Genomic DNA, 22,883 nt, shown 5'->3' with positions numbered 1-22,883 from the left:
TTCTGTAGTAAACTAAGTAAAGGTTTATTAGCTAAGGAAAAGGAATGAGAGTTTGGGAATGAGGGTTTGGCCAGGTTTGGGGAAGTGTTTGGGGAGGTTGGACAGGTAGGGTTTGGGCAGGTTTGGGGTAGTGTTAGGGGAGGGTTGCATAGGTAGGATTTGGGTAGATTTTGGGTGGGTTTGGGGCAGAGTTTGGCTGCGTTTTGGGTAGGGTTGGGTGGAGTAGATTAAACTGCGTGCAGAAGGTGTGCGGTTTTCTGAGGCAGGACCGCGCCAGGATACTGGGGCAGCGGGCTCCCCGCGAGGTGTGTGGAGACAGGGGGCAGAGCCCCGCGGGAGAGCGAGTCTGACCCACCCCGCCCCCCAGGCTCAACCTGGATCCCACAGCGAGCACGGCCCCGTATCCCTCGTGGTCACCCGCGGGGGAAGGGGGGCCCCGTGCCCATGCGCACACTCCTCCAGCGCGAGGCTTGTGGTAGGGAGCGAGGCGATACACAAGGCTTCTGCTCGCAGGGCTACGCACAAAGGGGGCGGGGCCGGGGGCGGGGCCGGGGCCGCGCCGCGCCAGGGTAAAGTCGAGTCGTCCCGCTGCACGGAGCTGTTCCTGAGCTGAGTCCCGCCAGCTGCACGAGCTCCCGGCTCCGTTCTCTCAGCTGCGGGGCTGCCGTCCCCTCCGCCTGCAGCGCCTCGGGTAGCTTTGGGTCCTTCCCCTCGGGACTTGGGCGCCTCGGCGCTGGGCCCCGCGGGGTGTTATGGGAGATTTCATCCCCCCCCCCCGCCCCGTGTTGGGGCACCTCCCTAGGGGAGCTATGGGGGATACTATATAGGATGACCAGATGTCCCGATTTTGGGGTCTTTTTCTTATATAGGCTCCTATTATCCCCAACCCTCTGTCTCGATTTTTCAGATTTGCTGTCTGATCACCCTAATACTTTACCCCTCCCCCGTGCTAGGGTTCCTTCTGCAGGGGGTGTTATAGGGGATTTCATACCCCTTCCCTGCTCTCCACCCCAGTGTCAGGGTCTGCTATTCAGGGACTTATGGGGGATTTCATACCTCTTACCCTGCCCACCCACCCCCTGCGCAGCCAGGGTCCCCTCTGCAGGGGGTCATGGGGGATTTCATACCTTCTCCCACTTTCCAGCAGTGGGGTACCTTCCCCTGGTGGGATTATGGGGATTTTGCACCCCCTGCCCCAATTCTTCCTCCAATGCAAGGGGCCCTTCTCCTTCTTGTGTGGGGTGGTGCTGGTGGTTCCTGGAAATGAGCCTGGGCACTTTGTGACTGACACCTGTCTCTGTTTCTCTTTCTCTATAGCCTGTTCCTGTTGCCTTGCCCCCTGGATGCTCCCACGGCACAGCCTGTTCCTTTTACCTCGATTCTGCTCCTTCCTCCCCTTCGCCACCATGAGCAGCAAAACCGGCACCTTCCTCTTGCAGCAACCACTCAACTACCGGGCAGGGGCCCGAATTCAGCCCGTGGATGGAAGCCACAGTGAGGAGGTGAATGAGCCAGCAACAGGTAACTAACTGACTGCTTTCTGTGGGGCCTGGGATCCTGGAGCCAAGGAGGAGCTGCTGTATTCTCAGTAGAAATTGCCTGAAGATCTATAACAACCTGCCAGTGCCCATGAACTGGATTGGAATACTAGATAGACACAGCAGATGAAATCCCAAGCTGCACTGCGAGGCCTAGCACATTGCAATGTCTCCAAGTAATTGTTCCTTCAACTTGGGGAGACAAGGTGGGTTAGATAATATCTTTTATTCAACCAAATTCTGTTGGTGAAAGAGACAAACTTCCACGCTTAAATAGCTTTCTTTACTGATTTCTTTCAGCAGCAGAAATTGGTTCAGTAAAAGATATTACCTCACCTACCTTGTCTCTCTATTATCTTTAGACCAACACTGCTACAGCAACACTGCCTTCAATTTGGGTAGTACTTACATAGCTTGTCTTACTCATAAAGATGTTGTTGTTTAACACAGGGCTTTGGAGTAGAGCCCGTGGAGCAGCTCCGGAGCAGTGGCGCTGCAGGTTTTTGCCTGGAGCTGGAGCGGAGCCGGAGCGCAGCTCCAGAGCCCTGGAACAGCTTCTCTTCCATTTAGACTTGCATGGGATAGAAAAAGGAAGTGCTATCTGGTATAAGGGCTCAGGAGAAAGAGTTAGTGCAGCAAATATTGCCACAGCACCTGATAAGTGGCCTGGATTTCTCATTCTGTTGGCATCAGCCCTGGGGCTAGTTGGGTCCCAAGTCCTCCTGTAGACTAAGCCCAGTGCTCTTTCATACTTAACAGAATGGGGCGAAACAGCAAAGGCACTTGGCAAATCCCCGGTGTGATGAGGTAGACAGGAAAGCATGGACTTTTCTCATCTCTCTGGCCAGGTGCCTTGCACTGCTACCGCCTTGTGGGGCGCACACACCTAGTTCTTTTCCCTTTGCCACCTCTGAGTATACAGCATCCCACTCTCTCCTGCCAGCACCTCCACTCTTCACATCAGTCGCATTGTCTGTGAGAATATCTGTAGATGCTGTGCAGTGGCATTCAGAAAAGTGTGAATTTGCCTTAGAGCCAGTATTTGGGTTGAATGACTACCTCTGATGGAAATTCAGCACTGACACACCAGCCAGTAACCCGTAGGATAGTTAGAAAACGCAAGCACAAGCTTCTACTTATGTGGGAATTGCCTTTGGTGCTGCTCCTCAAATGCTTAAAGGATTTCAAATCTTCATGTAGCTGCTTCTCCTTTCTGCCCTGGCCACCCTTCACACTAGTGAATTATGCCAAGGTTTTCAAAAGAGTCTTGTGACTTTTAAGTGTCTCAGGTTGAGACCCCTTAAACAGTTCTGATTTTCATAAGGCATTGGGCACCCATTCTCTAAAAGTCAGATCCCTTTACGGTGTCTCAAGGAGGGCACCTGGGAAAAATAATAGTTCTAGCAGATAATACTTGGTGCTAGTAGCATAATGGTCATATTCAGAGGCAGGATGTCTGTCGGTATTTTAGCAAATAATGCTTGGAATTAGTGTCAATACCAGAAGCTGGCATAGTCCATACCAGTACCAACCTCTGCAGCCCAGCCCTGCACCCAGGCCATAAGCAGAATGACCACTGACTTTAATGGAAGATCCATGCAGAATTCTACAGGATCTGGCCCTTGGTGATCCAATACCAACTTCTGGTACTGGCAGATGACCTGTTCAAAACGTATTAAAAATTATAACTGTCTTAAAATGCTGGGATTAGAAGGCTTTTGGGGAGAGGATGTTTGAAATGGGTGTTATTGGGTTATCCCAAGTCCTACGGAATCAACACAGGGAGGAGGTGCTTTAATCTTGCAGATAAAGACATAAGATTCAACAAGTGGAAGTCGAAGCTTGACAAATTCTAACTGGAAATAGGGAGCAAAATTTGAACAGCAGAGTTAACTAACCATTGAAACAGTTCACCATGGTTTGTGGTGGATTCTTCACCACATGAAATCTTTAAATTGAGATTGGATGTCTTTTTAAAAGATGCTGTAGTTCAACCACAAGTTATTGGGCTCAGTGTAGGAATTACTAGATGAAATCCTCTAGACAGGAGGTCAGACTAGATGATCACAGTGATTCTTTATGGCCTTAAAATCTGTTAGCATACATATAAAAGCAGTAGGAGACAGAATGAACACTTCTTCTGATACTGTAAACCATGGATCTCATTGGTGCTACTCCTATAAACGCTCGCTAATAGCGAGGTTAATGGCAAAAATCTCTGAACGAAAGCTCTGAAATATAAACCTTTTTTTTCTTAGGTCGAGTGATGGGCAAGTTTCTCTTCTCTGGGGAGAAGGAGGTGGATCTGGCTGTGCAGAGTGCCAAAGCTGCCTTTAAGATATGGAGCCAGAAATCGGGCATGGAGCGGAGCAGGGTTCTGCTGGAGGCTGCCAGGATTATCCGGGTATGTGGTGAAGCTTTTCTCTTGTGTTGGAATGATGTGGTCCTGTCCTTGATCCTCTTCCTGAGCTGTTCTTTTAACCCTTCACAGCTTGCTGTTGGGCTGTGCTTGCAGCACTAGATAAGACCACTAATGCGGTACCATTTATTCAAATTGCATGAATAATGTACATTTTGAAAGTCATACTTGATCAGCAGAGAGATTTCCTTGGGCAGGGATGGGCCTCCAGTCTCATCAAGGTAGCTTTGTTTGTGGAATTGTGACCACTAGCTAAGTCTTCTCTTCTGAGCCCTAAAGTGCCTGCCTGCCTGCCTGCCTCCCTTGTCACTTGCGCCTCCCCTTTCCCAAAGAATATAAGCCAAATTTATGCCTGAGTTGAGGTCTCTGGATTGCTTACTCCACTACTGTAGTTTCTGTATCCTTATAGTAAACTTAGTTTTGTTTGCAGCAGACCTATACAAATCCACGTAAGCTTGCTAGAAGTGAAAGTCCCAAAGTCCAGAACTTCTGTGCCTGCAGAAAGTACAGGGCACTATCCCTGTCTCCATTTGCTTTTGGAACTTAAATTGGATAACTGTTACACTGTCTTATCTTCATAACTACTGAGAGCTTATGTACACTTAACTACACTAACCTGTAGTGCTCAGTGAAGACACTGCCTACGCCTGTGGGGGAGCTTCTGTCCCTCTATTGACATAGCATTTTCTACACTGGGAGTTAAATCAGTGTCATTGTGTCGCTCAAGGGTGTGGATTTTCCACACCCCTGAGCAACGTAGTTATACCAATGTAAGTTTGCAGTGTTGGCCTGGGCTTAGTGCAGTAACCCTGTAACTGGAATGCATTAGAATGGGACTCTTGCTAGGACAAATGAAAGAATACATGTCTGCATTTTAGGTTTGCCTCTGCTATATTTTTGGAGGGATTTGTGCTTATTTTTTCCTTCATAGTCCAGCTTCTCCTGCTGTCTGACCCCTACAGTGGAATTGTAATGCCATGTTCAGGGCAGTCCGGTGATAAAGATGATTTACCAGTAGAATGTATTTATCTTTAAATCCATGGTTCTAGCCTCTTTAGGTCCCTTTTGGATTTTTCTTGTCCCTGCTCTTTGCAGTTCCTCCCAATTTGGTATCATCTGTGAACTTCCTTAATGTTTTGTTTACTCCCATTTCTAAATTGAAATGATCAATAAATCTAAATAGGGAAGTGAAGCAAGAGTAGACCTATGGCAGGTCCCCAGCAGGTCTTTGTTAGATACTTCTCTACACCCAGCTCAACACATTGACAAGCTGGTAAATGGCAAGTGGAAAACTCCTTCTTGTAGAGACGGTTGGGTTATCACTGATGGCAAAGATTGTCTTCATCTGCGTTTGGAAAGCAGCTAGCATGCTGTGGCTGGTGCCACAGTCTGTCTAATGCTGTTACTGTGCTGTTCTTACAGGAACGGAGGGAAGAAATTGCCACCATGGAAACCATCAATAATGGGAAATCCATCTTTGAAGCCAGAGTGGACATTGACATATCTTGGCAGTGCCTGGAGTATTATGCAGGTTTAGCAGGGGCTATAGCAGGTGAGAGCTATACTAGTCACTGGAGCCTCATTCCTTTTCCGCAGCTGTGAGACAGTCATTCGTATACCTCAATGATCGTTTAGTCAGATGATGATTAAATCTTAGGACTCCTAGAAAGTCCCTGGCTATTTGGAATAGGGTAGAATTTTGGTTTCAGACACCATGTTTCCTATCCCAGGTGCGTCAACACTTTTTATGCAGTGGTGAGTTAGACATGGGGGGCAAACTCTGTCCTGCTTTAAAACCTGTGTGACTCCATTGACCTCAGCTGGAGTGCCTAGGGATTAAATTGGGCTGGAAAGCAGTGACCAGGTAAACAGGGCAGCCATTGTACATGTAGCAAGAGTCCATTTATCGTCTTGGGACACTGATGCTGATTGTGATGGGAGAAAGGTAACTGGCTACACCTCCAATGATGTCCCTGGCTTCTTTTTAGAAGTGCCTTGCGACTTTCCGCTTTCACCAGACAATGCAGACTGGACCCTGATTTAACATCTCCTCTTAGGGATGGCTCTGCTGATAGTCTGGGGGTGGGAGCACAGCTCTAAATATAAATGGGTGAGGCTGTAGTAAAGCAGCTAACAGATGGGAGTTATATTTCCTTTTTTGTCTTTATATTCAGGGACCAAATTTGCTGTTATCCAGACCTGAAAGCCCCAGCTGAGATCAGGGCCCCATTGTGCTAGGGTGCTGTTTATACATTTAGTGAGAGAGAGTTCCTGCTCTGAAGAATTTACAGCATAAATAAACAAAATAAAGGGTGGGAGAAGAGGGGCTTATTCTCTCCTTTTTACAGATGGAGAAACTGAGGCACAGAAAGATGTAACTTGCTCAAAGTCACACATGGAGTCTGTAACAGAACTGGAAATTGAACCCAGATTGCCTGGCTCCCAGGCCAGTGCCTTAACCACAAGACCTTCCTGCCACTGTTGGCATAATAAATTGCAGCTGGCTTCAGTGGGCTTGTAGACACCCCCCTGGGCCAGCAGTAAATTTTTTCTTTAGTCTCTGTCCTTTTGCTAGTTCCAGTGGCATTGTGGGGATTTCACTCTCAAATTCACTAAGAGGTGGAGCTTTTCCTTGAGTCAAAATCTTAAGACCGCTTTGGGCAAACCCCATTTGGTGCTACTGGTCTTGGGGCACTTGCAAACCTGTTAGTATAGAGGGATTTGCTAGATCCCACTTTGGCACTGAGACAGGAAAGTAGATCTGAAGCTGTCTGGAGGCTCGAAGGTTCTTTGTTAGTTTGCTCAGCTAACTCCATATGTTCTCATGCACCTGTATTTATCCCCGCCAAGGTCAGCACATCCAGCTTCCTGGGGGATCCTTTGCTTACACCCGAAGAGAGGCGCTTGGGGTATGTGTTGGGATCGGAGCCTGGAACTACCCCTTCCAGATTGCCTGTTGGAAATCTGCCCCAGCCTTGGCTTGTGGTAATGAGACCCCCCTGTCTGTGCAAGATTTCTTTGTGATGTGGGTGATCGTGTGGTGAAAGAGGGTCAGGGGTTAAGCATTCATGGACTAAGAGCTCCATTAGTGGGTGAAGAAGGATCTGTTTGTCTTAGGTCTGTTTCTCAGAGAAACTTTTTCTGTCTGGGAGGGGAACAAGGCAAAGGAGAGTTAGCAAATAAGTTATGGGGCGGGAGCATGACAGGAAGGGGGTGCTGCTGTTGCTTCACACCAAACAGGTAAGAGTTTCAGTGAAAGATGAGAGAGAGAGGAGGGAGCAAAGAGGTAGGGCCAGCAAAGCAGTGTCCCTGCTCCTCCTTCTGACTTGGTTCCGGTGGCAGGTACCATACTAGCTCCTTCCTGCTGCTGTGTGACCTCAGTTGCACTTGCTCCCCTTTGTGTCCCCATTTCATCAGTTACTGAAAATACTGCATTTGTGAATGCTGTCGCTGCCCTGCCTGGGTGCCTTGTCGGGATTGAAAGGGGTAAAACTTCCAGTTGCTCTCCTGTTTTCAGTCTCTGCAAAATCCATTGCCCTCCTGGAGGGTGAGATATTTGAATGTGAAATCCCCTGCCTCCCTGTCCCGAGTGTTGCTCCGATTTTAACACCCCCTCTACTCCCTCCCCTCCGTACTGGATTCACATAGGTAACGCCATGATCTACAAGCCATCTCCCCTCACCCCCATCTCAGTGGTAATGCTGGCAGAGATCTTCACCCAGGCTGGTGTGCCCAATGGGCTATTCAACGTGGTGCAAGGTGGAGCTGCCACTGGCCAGTTTCTGTGCCAGCACCAGGATGTGTCCAAAGTCTCTTTCACTGGGAGCGTACCAACTGGTATCAAGGTAAAGACCACTCTGCTAGGTGGGAGGGCAAGGGACTTCTAATTATGGCACGAATACCAGAGGACATGCAGCAGAGGCAGACCCTCCCACAAGCCTGTGCACAAGCAGCCTGCCCTGGAGAATGGCTGGGCACATGGGGCATGCCTTACAGCTATTCAAATATGGCACAGAAATGTCAGGCTGTACTTATGCTATAAGGGCCTGCCTGGAGTACTAGTTGTGGGGTTTTTTTGCGGGGTGGGAGGCTTGAAGGTCCTCTCTGCTCTAGAGAGGAGCTATTAAATCTATGGAGAGTCTCTGCTCTGATAGTCTTAAACTGTTCAGCCTGTTATGGTCTGGTGAAGAGAGGGTTCTCTAGCAGGGAATAAATACAGGTACCTAAATGGGTAAACCTGGGTCAGGATGTGTTTTGAACTATCAGAAAGACAACACATGGGAACTCCTGGAAACTAATATGTTTCCCTCCAATCAACCCAAACTCAAGATATATTAATATGCAGAGACCCCTTTTTCCCTAGAGGAAGGAGGGTAGCAATCATTGTTAGTAATTTTCTACCCCACATTATTGGACAGCTGCTTACCTAGCAACAGTATCTTGGGGAATAAACCCTGACCTACAGCAAATTCTGCTCATGTGCACGCAGTGAGACAATTTAGTTCTTTGGAGCTGGGGAAGATTTATCCTGGGCCCATGTGAGCCTAGAACTCAAGCATTTCCCCCTGGACCATCAAGCAGGGGTCCTCCATTTGTGTGGGATGCTAACTGATCCTGGCCATCTCCCGTGGTGGGGATGGAGATCTAGCTCATTCCCCTCAGCTTGTAGCTGCTGCCTTTTCAGAAGCAAACAAAAATACCTCTCCCCCTCACCCCCCGCAACCTCTTGCAGTCCCTGACAAAGTCTCTTTGCTGAGAAACCAGAGCCCTTGTCCATTCCCTGAGGCAGGTGAGGCCCCAAAACTACCTGAAGAGCAGAGTAGCACAGCACAGACTGGGTCACTCTGCTTCTGGTATTGTAGATATTTTCACAGACACACACACACACGTGCCCTGCTAGTCTAGATGATGTGCCCTATGTACACCCTTGACTGGTGCTGTGTATCTGGATCCTTGCATTCAATTAGTCTATTACGTGTTAAAATTTATACACCCTTAAAACTGTAAATTTTCAGCGTGCACAGCTCTTTAGGTTTCAACTACGTTTTAATCAACAAAAAGTCTCTTGCGCCATCATGGGGCAGCAGTATGGGAACAGTCATGAGTGCCCCCCACTAAAATAAAAAATGCAGTCCCCACCTTTGACTGACTTCTGTTGTTGCAAAGGGCATGTGTGTGGGCCAGGGGTGAATTTCTCCTCTCCTCCCCCTCCCCCCATCTCTAGAATGGGGGCCATGTATTTGCCATCTCCTGTGGCCCTTCTGGACCTGGGTTGGGCCCTCACAGTCCTGTTTGTGGTTCCTGTTCCTGGTTGGGCCCCCAGCAGCCTGTCCCTTCTATCTTTGTTTGTATTAGATCATGGAGATGTCGGCCAAAGGCATAAAACCAGTCACCCTGGAGCTGGGGGGCAAGTCCCCCCTCATCATATTCTCTGACAGCATCCTGGAAAATGCCGTGAATGGAGCCCTGATGGCCAACTTCCTCACGCAAGGCGAGGTGTGTAGCTCCAACGGGATGTGAATGCTACCTGCTTACTCTACTCTCATGTCTCCCTCCCTTCCACATCTCCAGTCCCACAGATACTACAGCGATTGACGTCCTAAAAGACTCAAGTTATATTCACCCTCCTTGTACATGATAGGAGAAAGTGCCCTGGGGAGCAGTGCCCATGATGGAACCTGTTCATGAGGTTTCTTGCAGAGGCTTGGGGAAGGTCACACACTGGAGCTCTGCACCTGACTAGTGTAGAACCCTGCAGCGGGACAGGGGTCCGCAGGAGCGGGATTAAGCAGGGCTCTCGCACACACCCTGCTGTCTGAGGGGATGTCTCCTGGATTCTGCCTCCAGGGAGAATCACAATAGAGGGCAAAACTGAGGTTCGAATGCCTCCTACTGTGCCACCTCTAGCTCCTTCCTCACTTGCCCCAGCAGGTAGCATCATTCTCTGGAGTGGAGGGGGTGGCTCCAGGAGCTTCTTCTGTGTAAGATACCAGCCCCTAAGATCAGCTATTCCTGCATCTTGGCTCTTGGAATCAAGCCCGCAGCACAGAGATCAGAATGTATGGCTCTGCCTCCCTACTGTGGTCTCTTTGGATTCCGTTACTGACTAGATCAGCTGCTGTGAGTCTGCAGCAGTGTGGGGCTTTTCTCTCTGGCTCGCTGATGATGCTCCCATGCCAGCCTGCAAGATGTTTACCCCCTGTGGGCCCAGCCCCTGGGGCACTTTGGGGCTTTCTGTAACATCTATTGCCATAATAGCTAAATGCTTATGTGTCCCTTTGGAGCATCTTTGGGGTTTGAACAGCTAACTCTGATTATCCCTGCTGGTGGCCGTATATATTTTCACCACTTGGTGGCACCGAGACCACTAAAATACTTGCATGTGATGTGTTTTGTGGTGAGAGGGAACAGCAATCAATCCCTTTGCCTTTATTGCCCCTGGCGATGGACTGAGCTGCATAATGCAATTCACTTCTGTATCCAAACAGCCCCAGAGTTGGGAAGGAAGGCCCCTAGGCTGTTCTGAGCTCCTCTCTAATCAATCAGGCTGCCATGCAAACAGCAATCATGCTAGTGGCCCATATGGAGCTGGTGATAGGGAAAGGAGTTCAAGTCCTTCAGCTCACTCCCAATATGTTTGAGGGAAGATCGTGAGGGGGTTAAACTTGGTAGGTACATTGGTCCCTTAATAGCCACTTATACTTCCTCCAAGAAATGGGATTCAGCTGCAAGTGAAACAAGTGGTTGGTGTATGTGCGGCTTCAGTGGGTAGGATAATGTGCCAGTGGGGAGTCCTGTGGGGGACTATGGTATGTTACTTGTTCCCCCTAAAGAGCCTTCTATAAGATACTGCTGATTCTGATGTCCCAGGTTTGCTGCAATGGCACTCGAGTGTTTGTGCAGAGGGAGATCCTGGAGGCCTTCACAAAGGAAGTGGTGAAACGCACCCAGAAGATTAAAATTGGAGATCCACTTCTGGAAGACACAAGGATGGGGGCCCTGATCAGCCGCCCCCACCTGGAGCGAGTCCTGGGGTTCATTACACAGGCAAAGGAGCAGGTAAGAGCATCTGGCTTTCTTGGATTTGAGGAGGCTTGCTGGAAAGAGTCTCACATGTTGGGGAAGGGACTTTCCATCTCCCTCTGCTGCTAGTTTAATAGACAGGCAGCATGTTCTCCCTACCCTTTCTGGGGTGAAGCCCTTTCCCTGCTGAGGTTGAATTACACATGCCAAGAGGGTACATATAGAAGGGACCCTGGATTAAAACTGACACAATGGCTTAATCTTGAATCAGAGTGGTATGATATCTTACCACTCTGATATTAGTGTCTCAGCAGGGCTATGGGGTCATGAGGATGGATAGTACACATTGTATCATGTAAAGCAGAGGTGGCAAACACCTGGCTTGCTTGATCTGTTTATGGGGCATATTTGAATACTGTAGAATCTCCGCTTTCATTTAAAAACAAAATGGTAGGTCTTGTGTTTGCAATGAGAACCTTCTAGATTTGACCCAAGCGTAACCAGTGAAGTGATGCATGCCTCGTCTGCAAGCAGCCTGGATATAATAGCTTTGAGACTGGTGAACTTTCCCAACGCCTGTTAATGCCTTTGGTCTAGCCATGCTAAGTCTAATGATGTTCATATGTCAGCACTAACTATTTAACTGCAGATCACTTTAGCATCAGGAATTGGGAAGGGGTTTGGGGTGTACCCTGAAGAGGGTAGAATTGCGAGGGTGCAGAGAACAAAATGCAGGGGGATGAAAGTAGGGGACAGACAGGGAGGGAAGAGAGACAAATAATGGAAGTAAGGGTCATTCTGAAGTGAAGAATATTTTCCTGCTGAACATGACCATGAAATGAACAACTAAGGGCCAGATCCTTAACTGGTGTAAACTGGTATAGCTCCACTGGAGGAATGCTAATTTGCACCAGCTGAGGGGCTGGTCCAAAGTTATTACATACAGGCCAGATTTCACCCTTGATCTTTGTGCAAACTTCCTATTGATCCCAGTTGGAGCTCTGTTATGGGTCGAGAGGAGACTGTTGTCCTGAACTTGTACTAGGTGCCCCTATGAAAAGCTGAATTTGTCTCTCTCCCCAGAATGAGTCTGACAGTCCTGGTTTAAAGTTTAACTGCAGAGCTCTGTTTAACACGCCAGGCCAGTAACAGATCACCGGGGCAGATTCAAATTACAGCTTACTGGGCTCTTCAAACAAAGCAGTGGGAAAGGCATTCTTCTAGCCACAGGCCAAGTCTAGGGCTCTGCATTACCCTTTCTGACATACTAACAAGAGACTGCAGCACCTGGCTTCACCAGCCATGTTAGCAATATCATCATCTGTAACAGGAGAATGGCAGAGCCTTGAACTTTGGACCCTGGCCAGCTCCGAATACAGACAGCTGAAAACAGTTTTCTCCTTTATCTGCTTGCTTGGGCAGGCTTTCTCTTTGTGGCATGGGCAGCAGCAGATGCTGTCTGCTCAGGCTCTGAGTGGCTCTAAACTCAAGGGTTTTCAATTCTTAGCTGATAGCAGACACTGGCCAGGGAAAACATGAAAGCCTGTCAAGCTTGTGCCCAAGACATCGTACATTTTTTTTTTGCTCCACTGAAACTCTCAGAAATCACCGTGGAATATAATTCCAGTGGGAAAGCTACAGGAGAAGCAGATGTACATTTTGAGACTCCTCAGCAACTGCATCTTCTTATGGCCAAGGTCACACGTGCACACAGATGTATTGAATTATTCCTGAATTCATCTCCAAAAGGAAAACAAGATTGCTAGTGAAAATGGCACAATCCCAAACTAGGATGAAGCAAGAAGTGTTTTTGTTTGCTCATTATTTTTGGAGCTAGAATACAGGTGCTCCTGTTCAGTAGCAAAGATAAACCATAAAGGACATATATATATTTTTTTCAAAGGCAATTCAATCTGTATCTAAAATTATTTGGTATGGGTTTGTGTAGTAAAGCGCACAATAAATTGTCCACACTGTTTTGGGGCGGGGGGGAGAATAGGTCCCAGCTTGATTACTCGAGTCAATGCTGTCCCCAGTGACAGCTGGGTCACGGTGAACTGCAGTTACCACTTGATGGACAAAGCACTAGAGCAGGGTGCCTTCTGCAGACATCTGCTTTAACCCCTTCCTTTCCAGTCCACCCGCGAAAAGCATGTATTGCTTGGTGATATCACATGCTTTAAAAAAATTAGAGCAAGGGCAAGCCAAGGGTGGTGGTGGGGTGCCAGATTGCTAACTTCCATTCTGCTGCCTGCAGTGGTGCTAGTAGAGTAGAGCAGACCCCTTTCCCTTCTGGGTGGGATGAACATCCCCATAAAGTGTCCAGCCAGTCGCATGCTACTCGAGCCTTTAGGCATCTCAGTTTGTGTTAAAGCTCTTGGAGGAGCTCTGGAGGTGAAGGAACCAAAATAACCTTGGGAATCCAGCCTGGCTTTCCCAAACAACTGCTGCTGTTCTCCTGTACTTTGTGGGTATAAAGGGAAGGAGGGAGGGAGGCTTCCTGCTCTTGGGGAATTGGCTAATCCTGTCACTGAGAACTGCCTGCTCTGGTCCCTACATAGCCACAGGGTGACAGCTGCTGCTCTTTTAGCCTCCCAAGCAGTCCAGGGCCTTCACTGGGCAGCTCTCTTTGAAGCTGATTTGACCGTTGCCTCCCGCTAAACTCCCAGACTCTTGGACTTCATTATTCCTGTGATTGTGGCCAATTCCATCCACCGTAGGCCTCTTCTAAGGCTGCTGCTGCTGGCCAGCAGGCACATCAGGGCAGTGCAGTGGGCTGGCTCTCTGACACCTGTGTACCTTCTAGTTTGGCTCATTTTCAGGGGGCAAAGGTGCTGTGTGGCGGGGAGCCGTATGTTCCTGATGACCCCAAGCTGAAGAATGGCTACTATATGCGACCCTGCGTGCTAGGTAGGATTCCTCTTCAGCTCAGTGGAGCTATTTTATATGCATAGGTTTAATGCTAACAAGTTCCCGAGCTCTGTCGGTCCCTCTGCCTAAAGTGAAACCTGTGAAATGTGTAACCCTTTTCAGATAGTTTGTATAGCTCAGACAACTGAACCCAACACATGGTACTCTAGAGGCATAGGAACATACTGAGTAAGATCAGTGGTGTATAATATCTTTGACAGTGACCAGAATCTGATGCTTCAGAGGAAGATGTATTAATACTCCCAGGAAGGACAACTGCAGGAGAACTGGCCCAAAGGGGTTGGAAATTTCTCCCTAATCCTGGGTAGATGGTGCTTGCTCTTTGTCCTGAAAGTTGATATCCCTTTAAGAAACTTTTTCCAGATAATTTAACTGTAGATAGGGTTACCATATTTGAACATTCAAAAAAGGGGACACTCCATACAGGGTGGGGTGCATGGCATTTGTCCGTGCCCCCCAGTGCTGCCCCAACTCCACCCGTTCCCCACCCCCATTCCAACCCCTTCCCCAAAGTCTCCGCTTCCTCCCCTGAGCACGTTGCATTCCCCCTCCTCCTCCTCCCTCCCAGCCATGCGAAACAGCTGTTTCACGGTGCAAGCCAACCCCTGGGAGCTTGGGTGGGGGGGAAGCGGGCACTCTCTCGAGTGATCAACATTTGCTCTTTCTTGAATGATCAACTCTTCCTTGGGGAAAAATAATAATGGCAAAATCCCGGACGTTTTTAGGTATTTAAAAATTCCTCCCGGACAGGGATTTAAGAACCGAAAAGCCAGACACGTCTGGGAAAATACAGGCATATGGTAACCCTAACTGTAGATGATGATCTTAAAACAAACCCCACAAAAAAAACCCCTAATTCTCCTTGAATCTTACGGGGCTCTTGATCTCATCTACTAGCAGTGGGTTCCTCAGGCTTATCAGGGCTCTAGTTTAAAAAATGCACTTTCTTTGATCACTTTTAAATTAAGGAATAGAATCATAGAATATCAGGGTTGGAAGGGACCTCAGGAGGTCATCTAGTCCAACCCTCTGCTCAAAGCAGGACCAATCCCCAACTAAATCATCCCAGCCAGGGCTTCTCATGCTTAAAAATTTCTAAGGAAGGAGATTCTACCACCTCCCTAGGTAACGCATTCCAATGTTTCACCACCCTCCTAGTGAAAAAGTTTTTCCTAATATCCATCCTAAACCTCCCCCACTGCAACTTGAGACCACTACTCCTTGTCCTGTCCTCTTCTACCACTGAGAATAGTCTAGAACCATCCTCTCTGGAACCACCTCTCAGGTAGTTGAAAGCAGCTATCAAATCCCCCCTCATTCTTCTCTTCTGCAGACTAAACAATCCCAGTTCCCTCAGCCTCTCCTCATAAGTCATGTGTTCCAGACCCCTAATCATTTTTGTTGCCCTTCGCTGGACTCTCTCCAATTTTTCCACATCCTTCTTGTAGTGTGGGGCCCAAAACTGGACACAGTACTCCAGATGAGGCCTCACCAATGTCAAATAGAGGGGAACAATCACATCCCTCGATCTGCTCACTATGCCCCTACTTATACATCCCAAAATGCCATTGGCCTTCTTGGCAACAAGGGCACACTGCTGACTCATATCCAGCTTCTCGTCCACTGTCACCCCTAGGTCCTTTTCCGCAGAACTGCTGCCTAACCATTCGGTCCCTAGTCTGTAGCTGTGCATTGGGTTCTTCCGTCCTAAGTGCAGGACTCTGCACTTATCCTTATTGAACCTCATCAGATTTCTTTTGGCCCAATCCTCCAATTTGTCTAGGTCCCTCTGTATCCTATCCCTGCCCTCCAGCATATCTACCACTCCTTCCAGTTTAGTATCATCCGCAAATTTGCTGAGAGTGCAATCCACACCATCCTCCATATCATTTATGAAGATATTGAACAAAACCGGCCCCAGGACCGACCCCTGGGGTACTCCACTTGACACCGGCTGCAAACTAGACATGGAGCCATTGATCACTACCCGTTGAGCCTGACAATCTAGCCAAATTTCTACCCACCTTATAGTGCGTTCATCCAGCCCATACTTCTTTAACTTGCTGACAAGAATACTGTGGGAGACCGTGTCAAAAGCTTTGCTAAAGTCAAGAAACAATACATCCACTGCTTTGCCTTCATCCACGGAACCAGTAATCTCATCATAGAAGGTGATTAGATTAGTCAGGCATGACCTTCCCTTGGTAAATCCATGCTGACTGTTCCTGATCACTTTCCTCTCATGTAAGTGCTTCAGGATTGATTCTTTGAGGACCTGCTCCATGATTTTTCCAGGGACTGAGGTGAGGCTGACTGGCCTGACAGGATCCTCCTTCCCTTTTTTAAAGATTGGCACTACATTAGCCTTTTTCCAGTCATCTGGGACTTCCCCCGTTCACCATGAGTTTTCAAAGATAATGGCCAATGGCTCTGCAATCACAGCCGCCAATTCTAGCACTCTCGGATGCAACTCGCCCGGCCCCATGGACTTGTGCACGTCCAGCTTTTCTAAATAGTCCCTAACCACCTCTTTCTCCACAGAGGGTTGGCCATCTACTCCCCATGTTGTGATGCCCAGCGCAGCAGTCTGGGAGCTGTCCTTGTTAGTGAAGACAGAGGCAAAAAAAGCATTGAGTACATTAGCTTTTTCCACATCCTCTGTCACTAGGTTGCCTCCCTCAGTCAGTAAGGGGCCCACGCTTTCCTTGGCTTTTTTCTTGTTGCCAACATACCTGAAGAAACCCCTCTTGTTACTCTTGACATCTCTTGCTAGCTGCAGCTCCAGGTGCGATTTGGCCCTCCTGATTTCATTCCTACATGCCCGAGCAATATTTTTATACTCTTCCCTGGTCATATGTCCAACCTTCCACTTCTTGTAAGCTTCTTTTTTATGTTTAAGATCCGCTAGGATTTCACTGTTAAGCCAAGCTGGTCGCCTGCCATATTTACTATTCTTTCGACTCATGGGGATGGTTTGTCCCTGTAACCTCAACAGGGATTCCTTGAAATACAGCCAGCTCTCCTGGACTCCTTTCCCCTTCATGTTAGTCCCCCAGGGGATCCTACCCATCCGTTTCCTGAGGGAGTCGAAGTCTGCTTTCCTGAAGTCCAGGGTCCGTATCCTGCTGCTTACCTTTCTTCCCTGTGTCAGGATCCTGAACTCGACCAACTATGGTCACTGCCTCCCAGATTCCCATCCACTTTTGCTTCCAGCACTAATTCTTCCCTGTTTGTGAGCAGCAGGTCAAGAAAAGCTCCCCCCCTACTTGGCTCATCTAGCACTTACACCAGGAAATTGTCCCCTACGCTTTCCAAAAACTTTCTGGATTGTCTATGCACCGCTGTATTGCTCTCCCAGAAGATATCAGGAAAATTAAAGTCACCCATGAGAACCAGGGCGTGCAATCTAGTAGCTTCTGCAAGTTGCCGGAAGAAAGCCTCATCCACCTCATCCCCCTGGTCCAGTGGTCTATAGCAGACTCCCACCACTACATCACTCTTGGAAGGAGTGAGAAAGCAGCGCCTGATCCTACCTTCTCTCAACTGTGTAATGCACTTCTTAGCACATCCCATCTTTTTCATTTCCTCTCAACTGAATAGTCTCAATCTTCCTAGCTTCTGTAGTCTTCTTAATATTTTTAGACCCTTCCTAACTTGGCTGTGTTGCAAAGGGTGACCAGAACTGACTACATGGTGTTCAAGGGCAGACTTTTTATACAGTGTAGCAATATTGTCTGCATTTTCTTATGCTTCCTGACACTCAAGTGCTGCTGTGCATCTAGCAGAGGTCTTTGAGCTGTCCGCAACAATGCCTAGGTCCCTTTTTGGAGTTCATTTAGAGCCCAGGAAGGCTTATGAGAAGTTGAAAATGTGTCCCATACTGTGCATGACTTTGCAGCTTAGGGGTTTCAACACTGCAATCAGAGCTGTGATTGCAGCACTTGTAGACAGACCACAGCTAGCGTTGACTGAGCTCATTTGAATAATAGCACTGCAGCTGCAAGTGCTAGCAGTTCAAGTATGTATTCAGAGTAGGGAAGTTTATACATGCTGCTGCCGTGGCTTCACGTCTATTGTTTTGATCTAGCTAGCTTGAAACAACTAGTTTAGGTATGTCTGTGTGCTGCAATCACCCCTCCAACTGCAGTGTAGATACAGCGGACCCTCGCTAGAGCACGCATCGCTAGAGCACAGTTGCGGCGATGGATCCCAAATTTAAATATTTTGGATCCCAAATTTAAATATTTGGGATCCAGGGTAACGCAGCCCCTGCTATAACGCGGTCCTCATGTTAATGTGGTACCACACATGGATCCTGAACCCCACATTCTAGCGAGGGTCCGGTGTATACCCTTGACCCACATTAAATTTAATCTATCACACTGCCCAGTTTGCCCACCTTTGTTATACCCTCTTGAAGCTCCTGCAACCATCTTTAGTTGTTCAGCCCCAGGGCTGGTAGAGCTGGACATACTGGTACAAGAATGGACAGTGGGTAGGCTTAAAGGGGAATTTGGGATGTGAAGCAGCAGCTGAGGGCTCTGAATTGTGGGCAGGTAGCCTGCCAACTTCCTGCATAATGCAGAGCCAGGATAGAAGTCATATGTCAATGCCATGGCTGGACATGATCTTTATTTGTCTTAGTTGTTGGAGGATCTTGGAGGCATGGTACGGGCAGATGATGTGCAAGCTTGCGCATGCCACCATTCCCCCCTCCCCCGCCAGTACCCTCGTTTGGCCTCATACATAGCTCTGCCTAGCCCTTCAATCCTGAACTGCAACATTTCCCACAAGTAACATAGATAATGGATTCAGGTTGCAATGCAAGGCAATGGATTCATAGGTTCAGGAGCTTTGATAGGACATGGGGACCCAATGGATGGAGCATGGGGGCCTTGATAGAGAAGTAACACACAAGTTGTGGATTGGAGCCCAGTGGAATGACTAGTCAGGGGGATGAGTGTAAAAGTTAGTGCTTGCTCTGCATGTGAGAGGTAGGACATGCCACCCTCCCTCCCACATTCTACCCTAAATCTTTCCCAACTTGGCCAATGGAGTGCCAATTAAGATGCTATGTCAAGGATTGTTGTGGTGGGGCTGGGGTTATACATAATTCAGCACTGCAAATACACATGTGCTGCAATACTTTCAGGGGACTGCAGAGATGACATGACGTGTGTGAAAGAGGAGATCTTTGGGCCTGTCATGTCCATCCTACCATTTGACACCGAGGAGGAGGTCCTGGAGAGAGCCAATAACACCACCTTTGGGCTGGCAGGTGGTGTCTTTACCAGGTACAGGTGGGGGGCAGTGTTCAGTCCTTTGAAATGGACTAGGGATAGGGGAAGAATGTTACCAAACTAGAACACCAAGTCCTAGTGGCAATTCTGCTTCAGAGATGCTCTCTTCTAACAGCCACAGAGAGCAGCAAGATGGCTCAGATCAAGAAAGAGCACTATTATTTATTTTTTGTATATAATCATAGCACGTAGGATTCCCAGTCATGGATCGGGACCCTATTGTTCTGGTGCTGTACAAAACCTGGAACAAAAAGTCCCTGCCTCTGTGTGCTGGACATGTAGTCTCTGCTGCTATTTGTATTCCAGGTAGGACGGGGTCTCACTGTGCAGACATAGATTAGGAAATGGCTCCTTCCCTAGCAGTTTGTAGTGTAAAAGACTAACAAAATGCACCATGCTGAGAGTACAGAACTTGTAAATGATAGTTGGTGGTGGTTTTTCCTTCCCCCCCCGTTTCCCCTTTTCATAACAACTTGTCTCCAGCTGCCACTCAAACTCCTTCACAGCCCTGCCTGTCTTCCCTGCCACAGGAAGACACTGCCTCATTTTGGGACATGCACACACCAAGTGTCCAAAGGCAGCTCTTGCCTGCTTTCCCTTGTAGTGGTGGGGGACAAGATAGCCACTAGTGGCTAACAGCTCTAAATTAAGTGCCACCCTAGGTTTCCTGGCAATTAGCTGCTACATCCATTGGGCAGGCACAGATTGGGTGCCTCTCTCCTCAGGGTCAAAACCAGTGCCTGTGAACTAGATTCTCATGCACTTCTGCACAGCTCTGCTATTGGGCATGGGGGAGCAAAGGCAGCTAGTGGGACTTAATACCTACCACTTGAGCTGTCTGCAGAGGGTTGGGGGACTGGTATGGAAGGGAAGGCTTGCACTAAATCTTGTCCTTCTCCCACAGGGATATCCAGCGGGCTCACAGGGTGGTTGCTGCTCTCCAGGCTGGAATATGCTTCATTAACAACTATAACGTCAGCCCTGTGGAGCTGCCCTTTGGAGGATACAAGATGTCAGGTGAGCAAGGCACCAGCTCTGAAAAACCTACTAGAGCTTCCCTTTTAAACCTCTCTAGCATATAGGAATCAATGTCCCTACTCCTGTGATAGCAGAATCAAGTGGTGTCATCCTAGGCTGAGACCCCAAAAACTGAGGCTGTCACATCTGTAGGAAGCCAAAAGCTGCTCAGCAGCTTGGTTGCTATTCTGAGCACTCGGGGCTGCAGTTAGAAACTAAAGGCGGGAGGTTGGTGAGGTGGCTGCAATGTTACACACCAAGAAAGTAAGGGAAGGGAAGTTACATCGCCTGCTATGGCTCCTAGTTCAGAGTTGACTCAGCTACTCAGTCTAGGGATAACTTGAAATGCCATATCAAGAAGCTAGTGATGCTGGACTGCTGCCTGTAGGCAGGGTTGTCCTTCCCCAAAGGGCCAGAGGTGTGCATGGCTGAGTCTGACCACATGACTAGTGACAGAGCAATAACATAAGAAGGTGGGTGGCAATGACTGGCACTACCATCTCACTCCTGAATATGGCATCTGTTCCTTCCAGGGTTCGGCAGAGAGAATGGCCAGGCAGGAATTGAGTATTACTCACAGCTGAAAACCGTCTGTGTGGAGATGGGTGATGTGGAATCTGTGTTCTAATGGCATGGGCCTCACAGGAGAGCAACAGGCTGTCCCAGTCAGCCAGAGATTTCTACTAGAACTTCTAGATCGCAGTAACAAGTGCTCTGAATGTCCTGTGCCAATGGGGGAAGCTGGGGTGGGGCAGTGTGCTGCAATCCTTTGCATTTGTGAGGGGGGATGGGAGACAAATGGTTCGGGTTTGAGTGTCCCATTCTCCACAATCTGCCTAGGACTAAAATTGGATTAAGTGACCTTGATTCTTCACCAGCAACTGTTGCTACTGAAGTAAGTACCAGTAGACACAGCAGCTGTTTAGTGTAACAATTTCTAGTTAACTACTGGGTCATGCTCTGACAGCTCATTGTGCACGGAGAAAACCTACAGTGATGCCATAGTCTCTGTAGGCCTAGGTTTCCTTCATGCACACTATGCTGTATGAGAGCTTTGGTAGAAGCCTGCCTGACTTCTCCTAAACAGCAATGCCCTTATCCTAAGCTATTTCAGCATAGAGCGGGGTGTTGGAACACCGTTTGGCCATCTCTATATGTGGGTGGTTGCTGACAGAGGCTTGGTTGGGTCTTTTTCCAAATATAGCTCATTGTGCAGTGAGGATAGCAGTATATAATGGCATCCACCTGCAGCTATGGAATAGTGCTAGTGCTCCACTCTAGAATCACCTAGGGGTAGTTGCTGGTGTAGTGAAAATTGTTTATCCCCCAAGGCACCAATAATGAGGCAAGCTATTCTTTGTGTACACACGCACTTGGAGAAACTGTTTTATACTACTTGATTTTAGCAGTCAAATAAAAGTTCTGGTATACAGCCTTATCTGAAAGTTCTGTTTATGGAAGAATTGGAGCTGTAGCTCAAAGTGCTCCCTGCCAGTGGGAGAAGACTGGTTTTTTAGAGAGGAGCTGCAACTCAAGCGTGGGGTAGAGGACTAGTGTGTGAGCAGGGACTAAGCCTCTAGCAGGCTCAAGCCATCCAGCCTGGAGTTTAGTAAAGCTAACTCTTGAGTCCCACCTACAGCAGAGCTACTGCCTAGATCACTCACTACATAAGCGACTTAGAGGGCAACAGGATTTTTAAATCAAGTGTAGTATCAAAGGGAGTCTCAGAAGTGGAACTGATCCAAGGGGTACAGAAAGGCACTGCCAAGTGCAAAACTGCCTCCTGGGGCTGTTTCAAGAGGTAGATTTCCACTACTCCAGAAAGGTGGTGATATACAATGCTCTTAGCATAGTGTTCAATTCTAGGACACCAGCAAGCTAGTATAACATTGGCAGCACTTCAGAGCAGACTGCACCCACCCTTAGAGGGACTGAGTGAGGAAGAATTAAAGAGCTGTGTATGGCTAGCTTAGCTAAACAGGAGTAGGTAAAGGGACGACTGCCACCAAGGAGGCATTCAGCATAAGGAACAAAGGGGTGAAATTAAGGATAACTGAAGTTTTGCCTGTTGTTCAAAAGCTAAGTACACAATACTGAGTTGTGTCCTGCTTAAGACAGAGGGAAACACCCAGCACTGCCTGTCCTAGATAATCCAGTACATCCTTCATCTCTGAAATCAAAGCACAGAGGGCCTTTCCAGCAGAGAAACTCAAAGGAGCAGCTGAAGGCTAGCAATATTATACCAAACAGGAGAAGCCTAGATACAAGGATGGAGCTAGTGCTTTTTCCCAGGGCACAGCTGCCTTAGCCCTCACCACCTCCTTCATCTGCATACCTTATTCAAAAGATGTAATTTAGAAGTTACCCTCATCTGCCTGAAATACAGACTGCAGGGTAAAACACAGACAAGGCCTCATTTGCAAAGACTGCAGCAGTGGTACCAAGGGAACAGCTCCTTCTCTGAGAAAAAGGATCACAGGATTCAAGGGGCTGGGTGAAGGGCAGGAAAAGCCACCCTTGAAGCAGAGGGGCTAGAATTTCCCACTTGAGCTGCTTTGTTCCTTTCCAGTGCTCTTAAATGCTATAATGCTGCTTTAACTGCAGTCAGCAAGATGAGATCATGGTGATAAGTGTCAGTGATCCTGCTTTTTATCT

The 22,883-nt window shown here is 48.2% G+C and overlaps 1 protein-coding gene across 2 annotated transcripts; it reads left to right on the top strand.

Annotated features, from left to right (window-relative positions):
- Positions 1-532: 532 nt before the first annotated feature.
- ALDH9A1 (aldehyde dehydrogenase 9 family member A1) lies at positions 533-21,666 on the top strand. Of its 2 annotated transcripts, none has more exons than XM_073356408.2 (12): positions 533-691; positions 1,318-1,521; positions 3,797-3,942; positions 5,380-5,509; positions 6,808-6,942; positions 7,606-7,802; positions 9,313-9,453; positions 10,828-11,016; positions 13,803-13,890; positions 19,064-19,205; positions 20,116-20,228; positions 20,762-21,666. In XM_073356408.2, exons 2-12 carry the CDS (start codon positions 1,344-1,346, stop codon positions 20,854-20,856), a joined length of 1,554 nt encoding a protein of 517 aa, XP_073212509.1. In that variant the 5' UTR covers positions 533-691; positions 1,318-1,343; the 3' UTR covers positions 20,857-21,666. The 2 variants fall into 2 exon arrangements, with proteins under 2 accessions (XP_073212509.1, XP_073212510.1); XM_073356409.2 differs by having other exon boundaries at positions 550-569.
- Positions 21,667-22,883: the final 1,217 nt, after the last annotated feature.

The sequence above is a fragment of the Lepidochelys kempii genome, chromosome 8 (genome assembly GCF_965140285.1).
Source record: "Lepidochelys kempii isolate rLepKem1 chromosome 8, rLepKem1.hap1, whole genome shotgun sequence".
Lineage (NCBI taxonomy): Eukaryota > Metazoa > Chordata > Testudines > Cheloniidae > Lepidochelys > Lepidochelys kempii.
This window is presented reverse-complemented; position numbering and strand designations above follow the sequence as displayed.

Coding starts and splice junctions, on each gene's coding strand:
- ALDH9A1 (XM_073356408.2), top strand. CDS start 1,344: ATGCTCCCACGGCACAGCCTGTTCCTTTTACCTCGATTCTGCTCCTTC. Junction 9,454..10,827: donor ACTTCCTCACGCAAGGCGAG/GTGTGTAGCTCC, acceptor CTGATGTCCCAG/GTTTGCTGCAATGGCACTCG. Junction 11,017..13,802: donor TTACACAGGCAAAGGAGCAG/GTAAGAGCATCT, acceptor GCTCATTTTCAG/GGGGCAAAGGTGCTGTGTGG.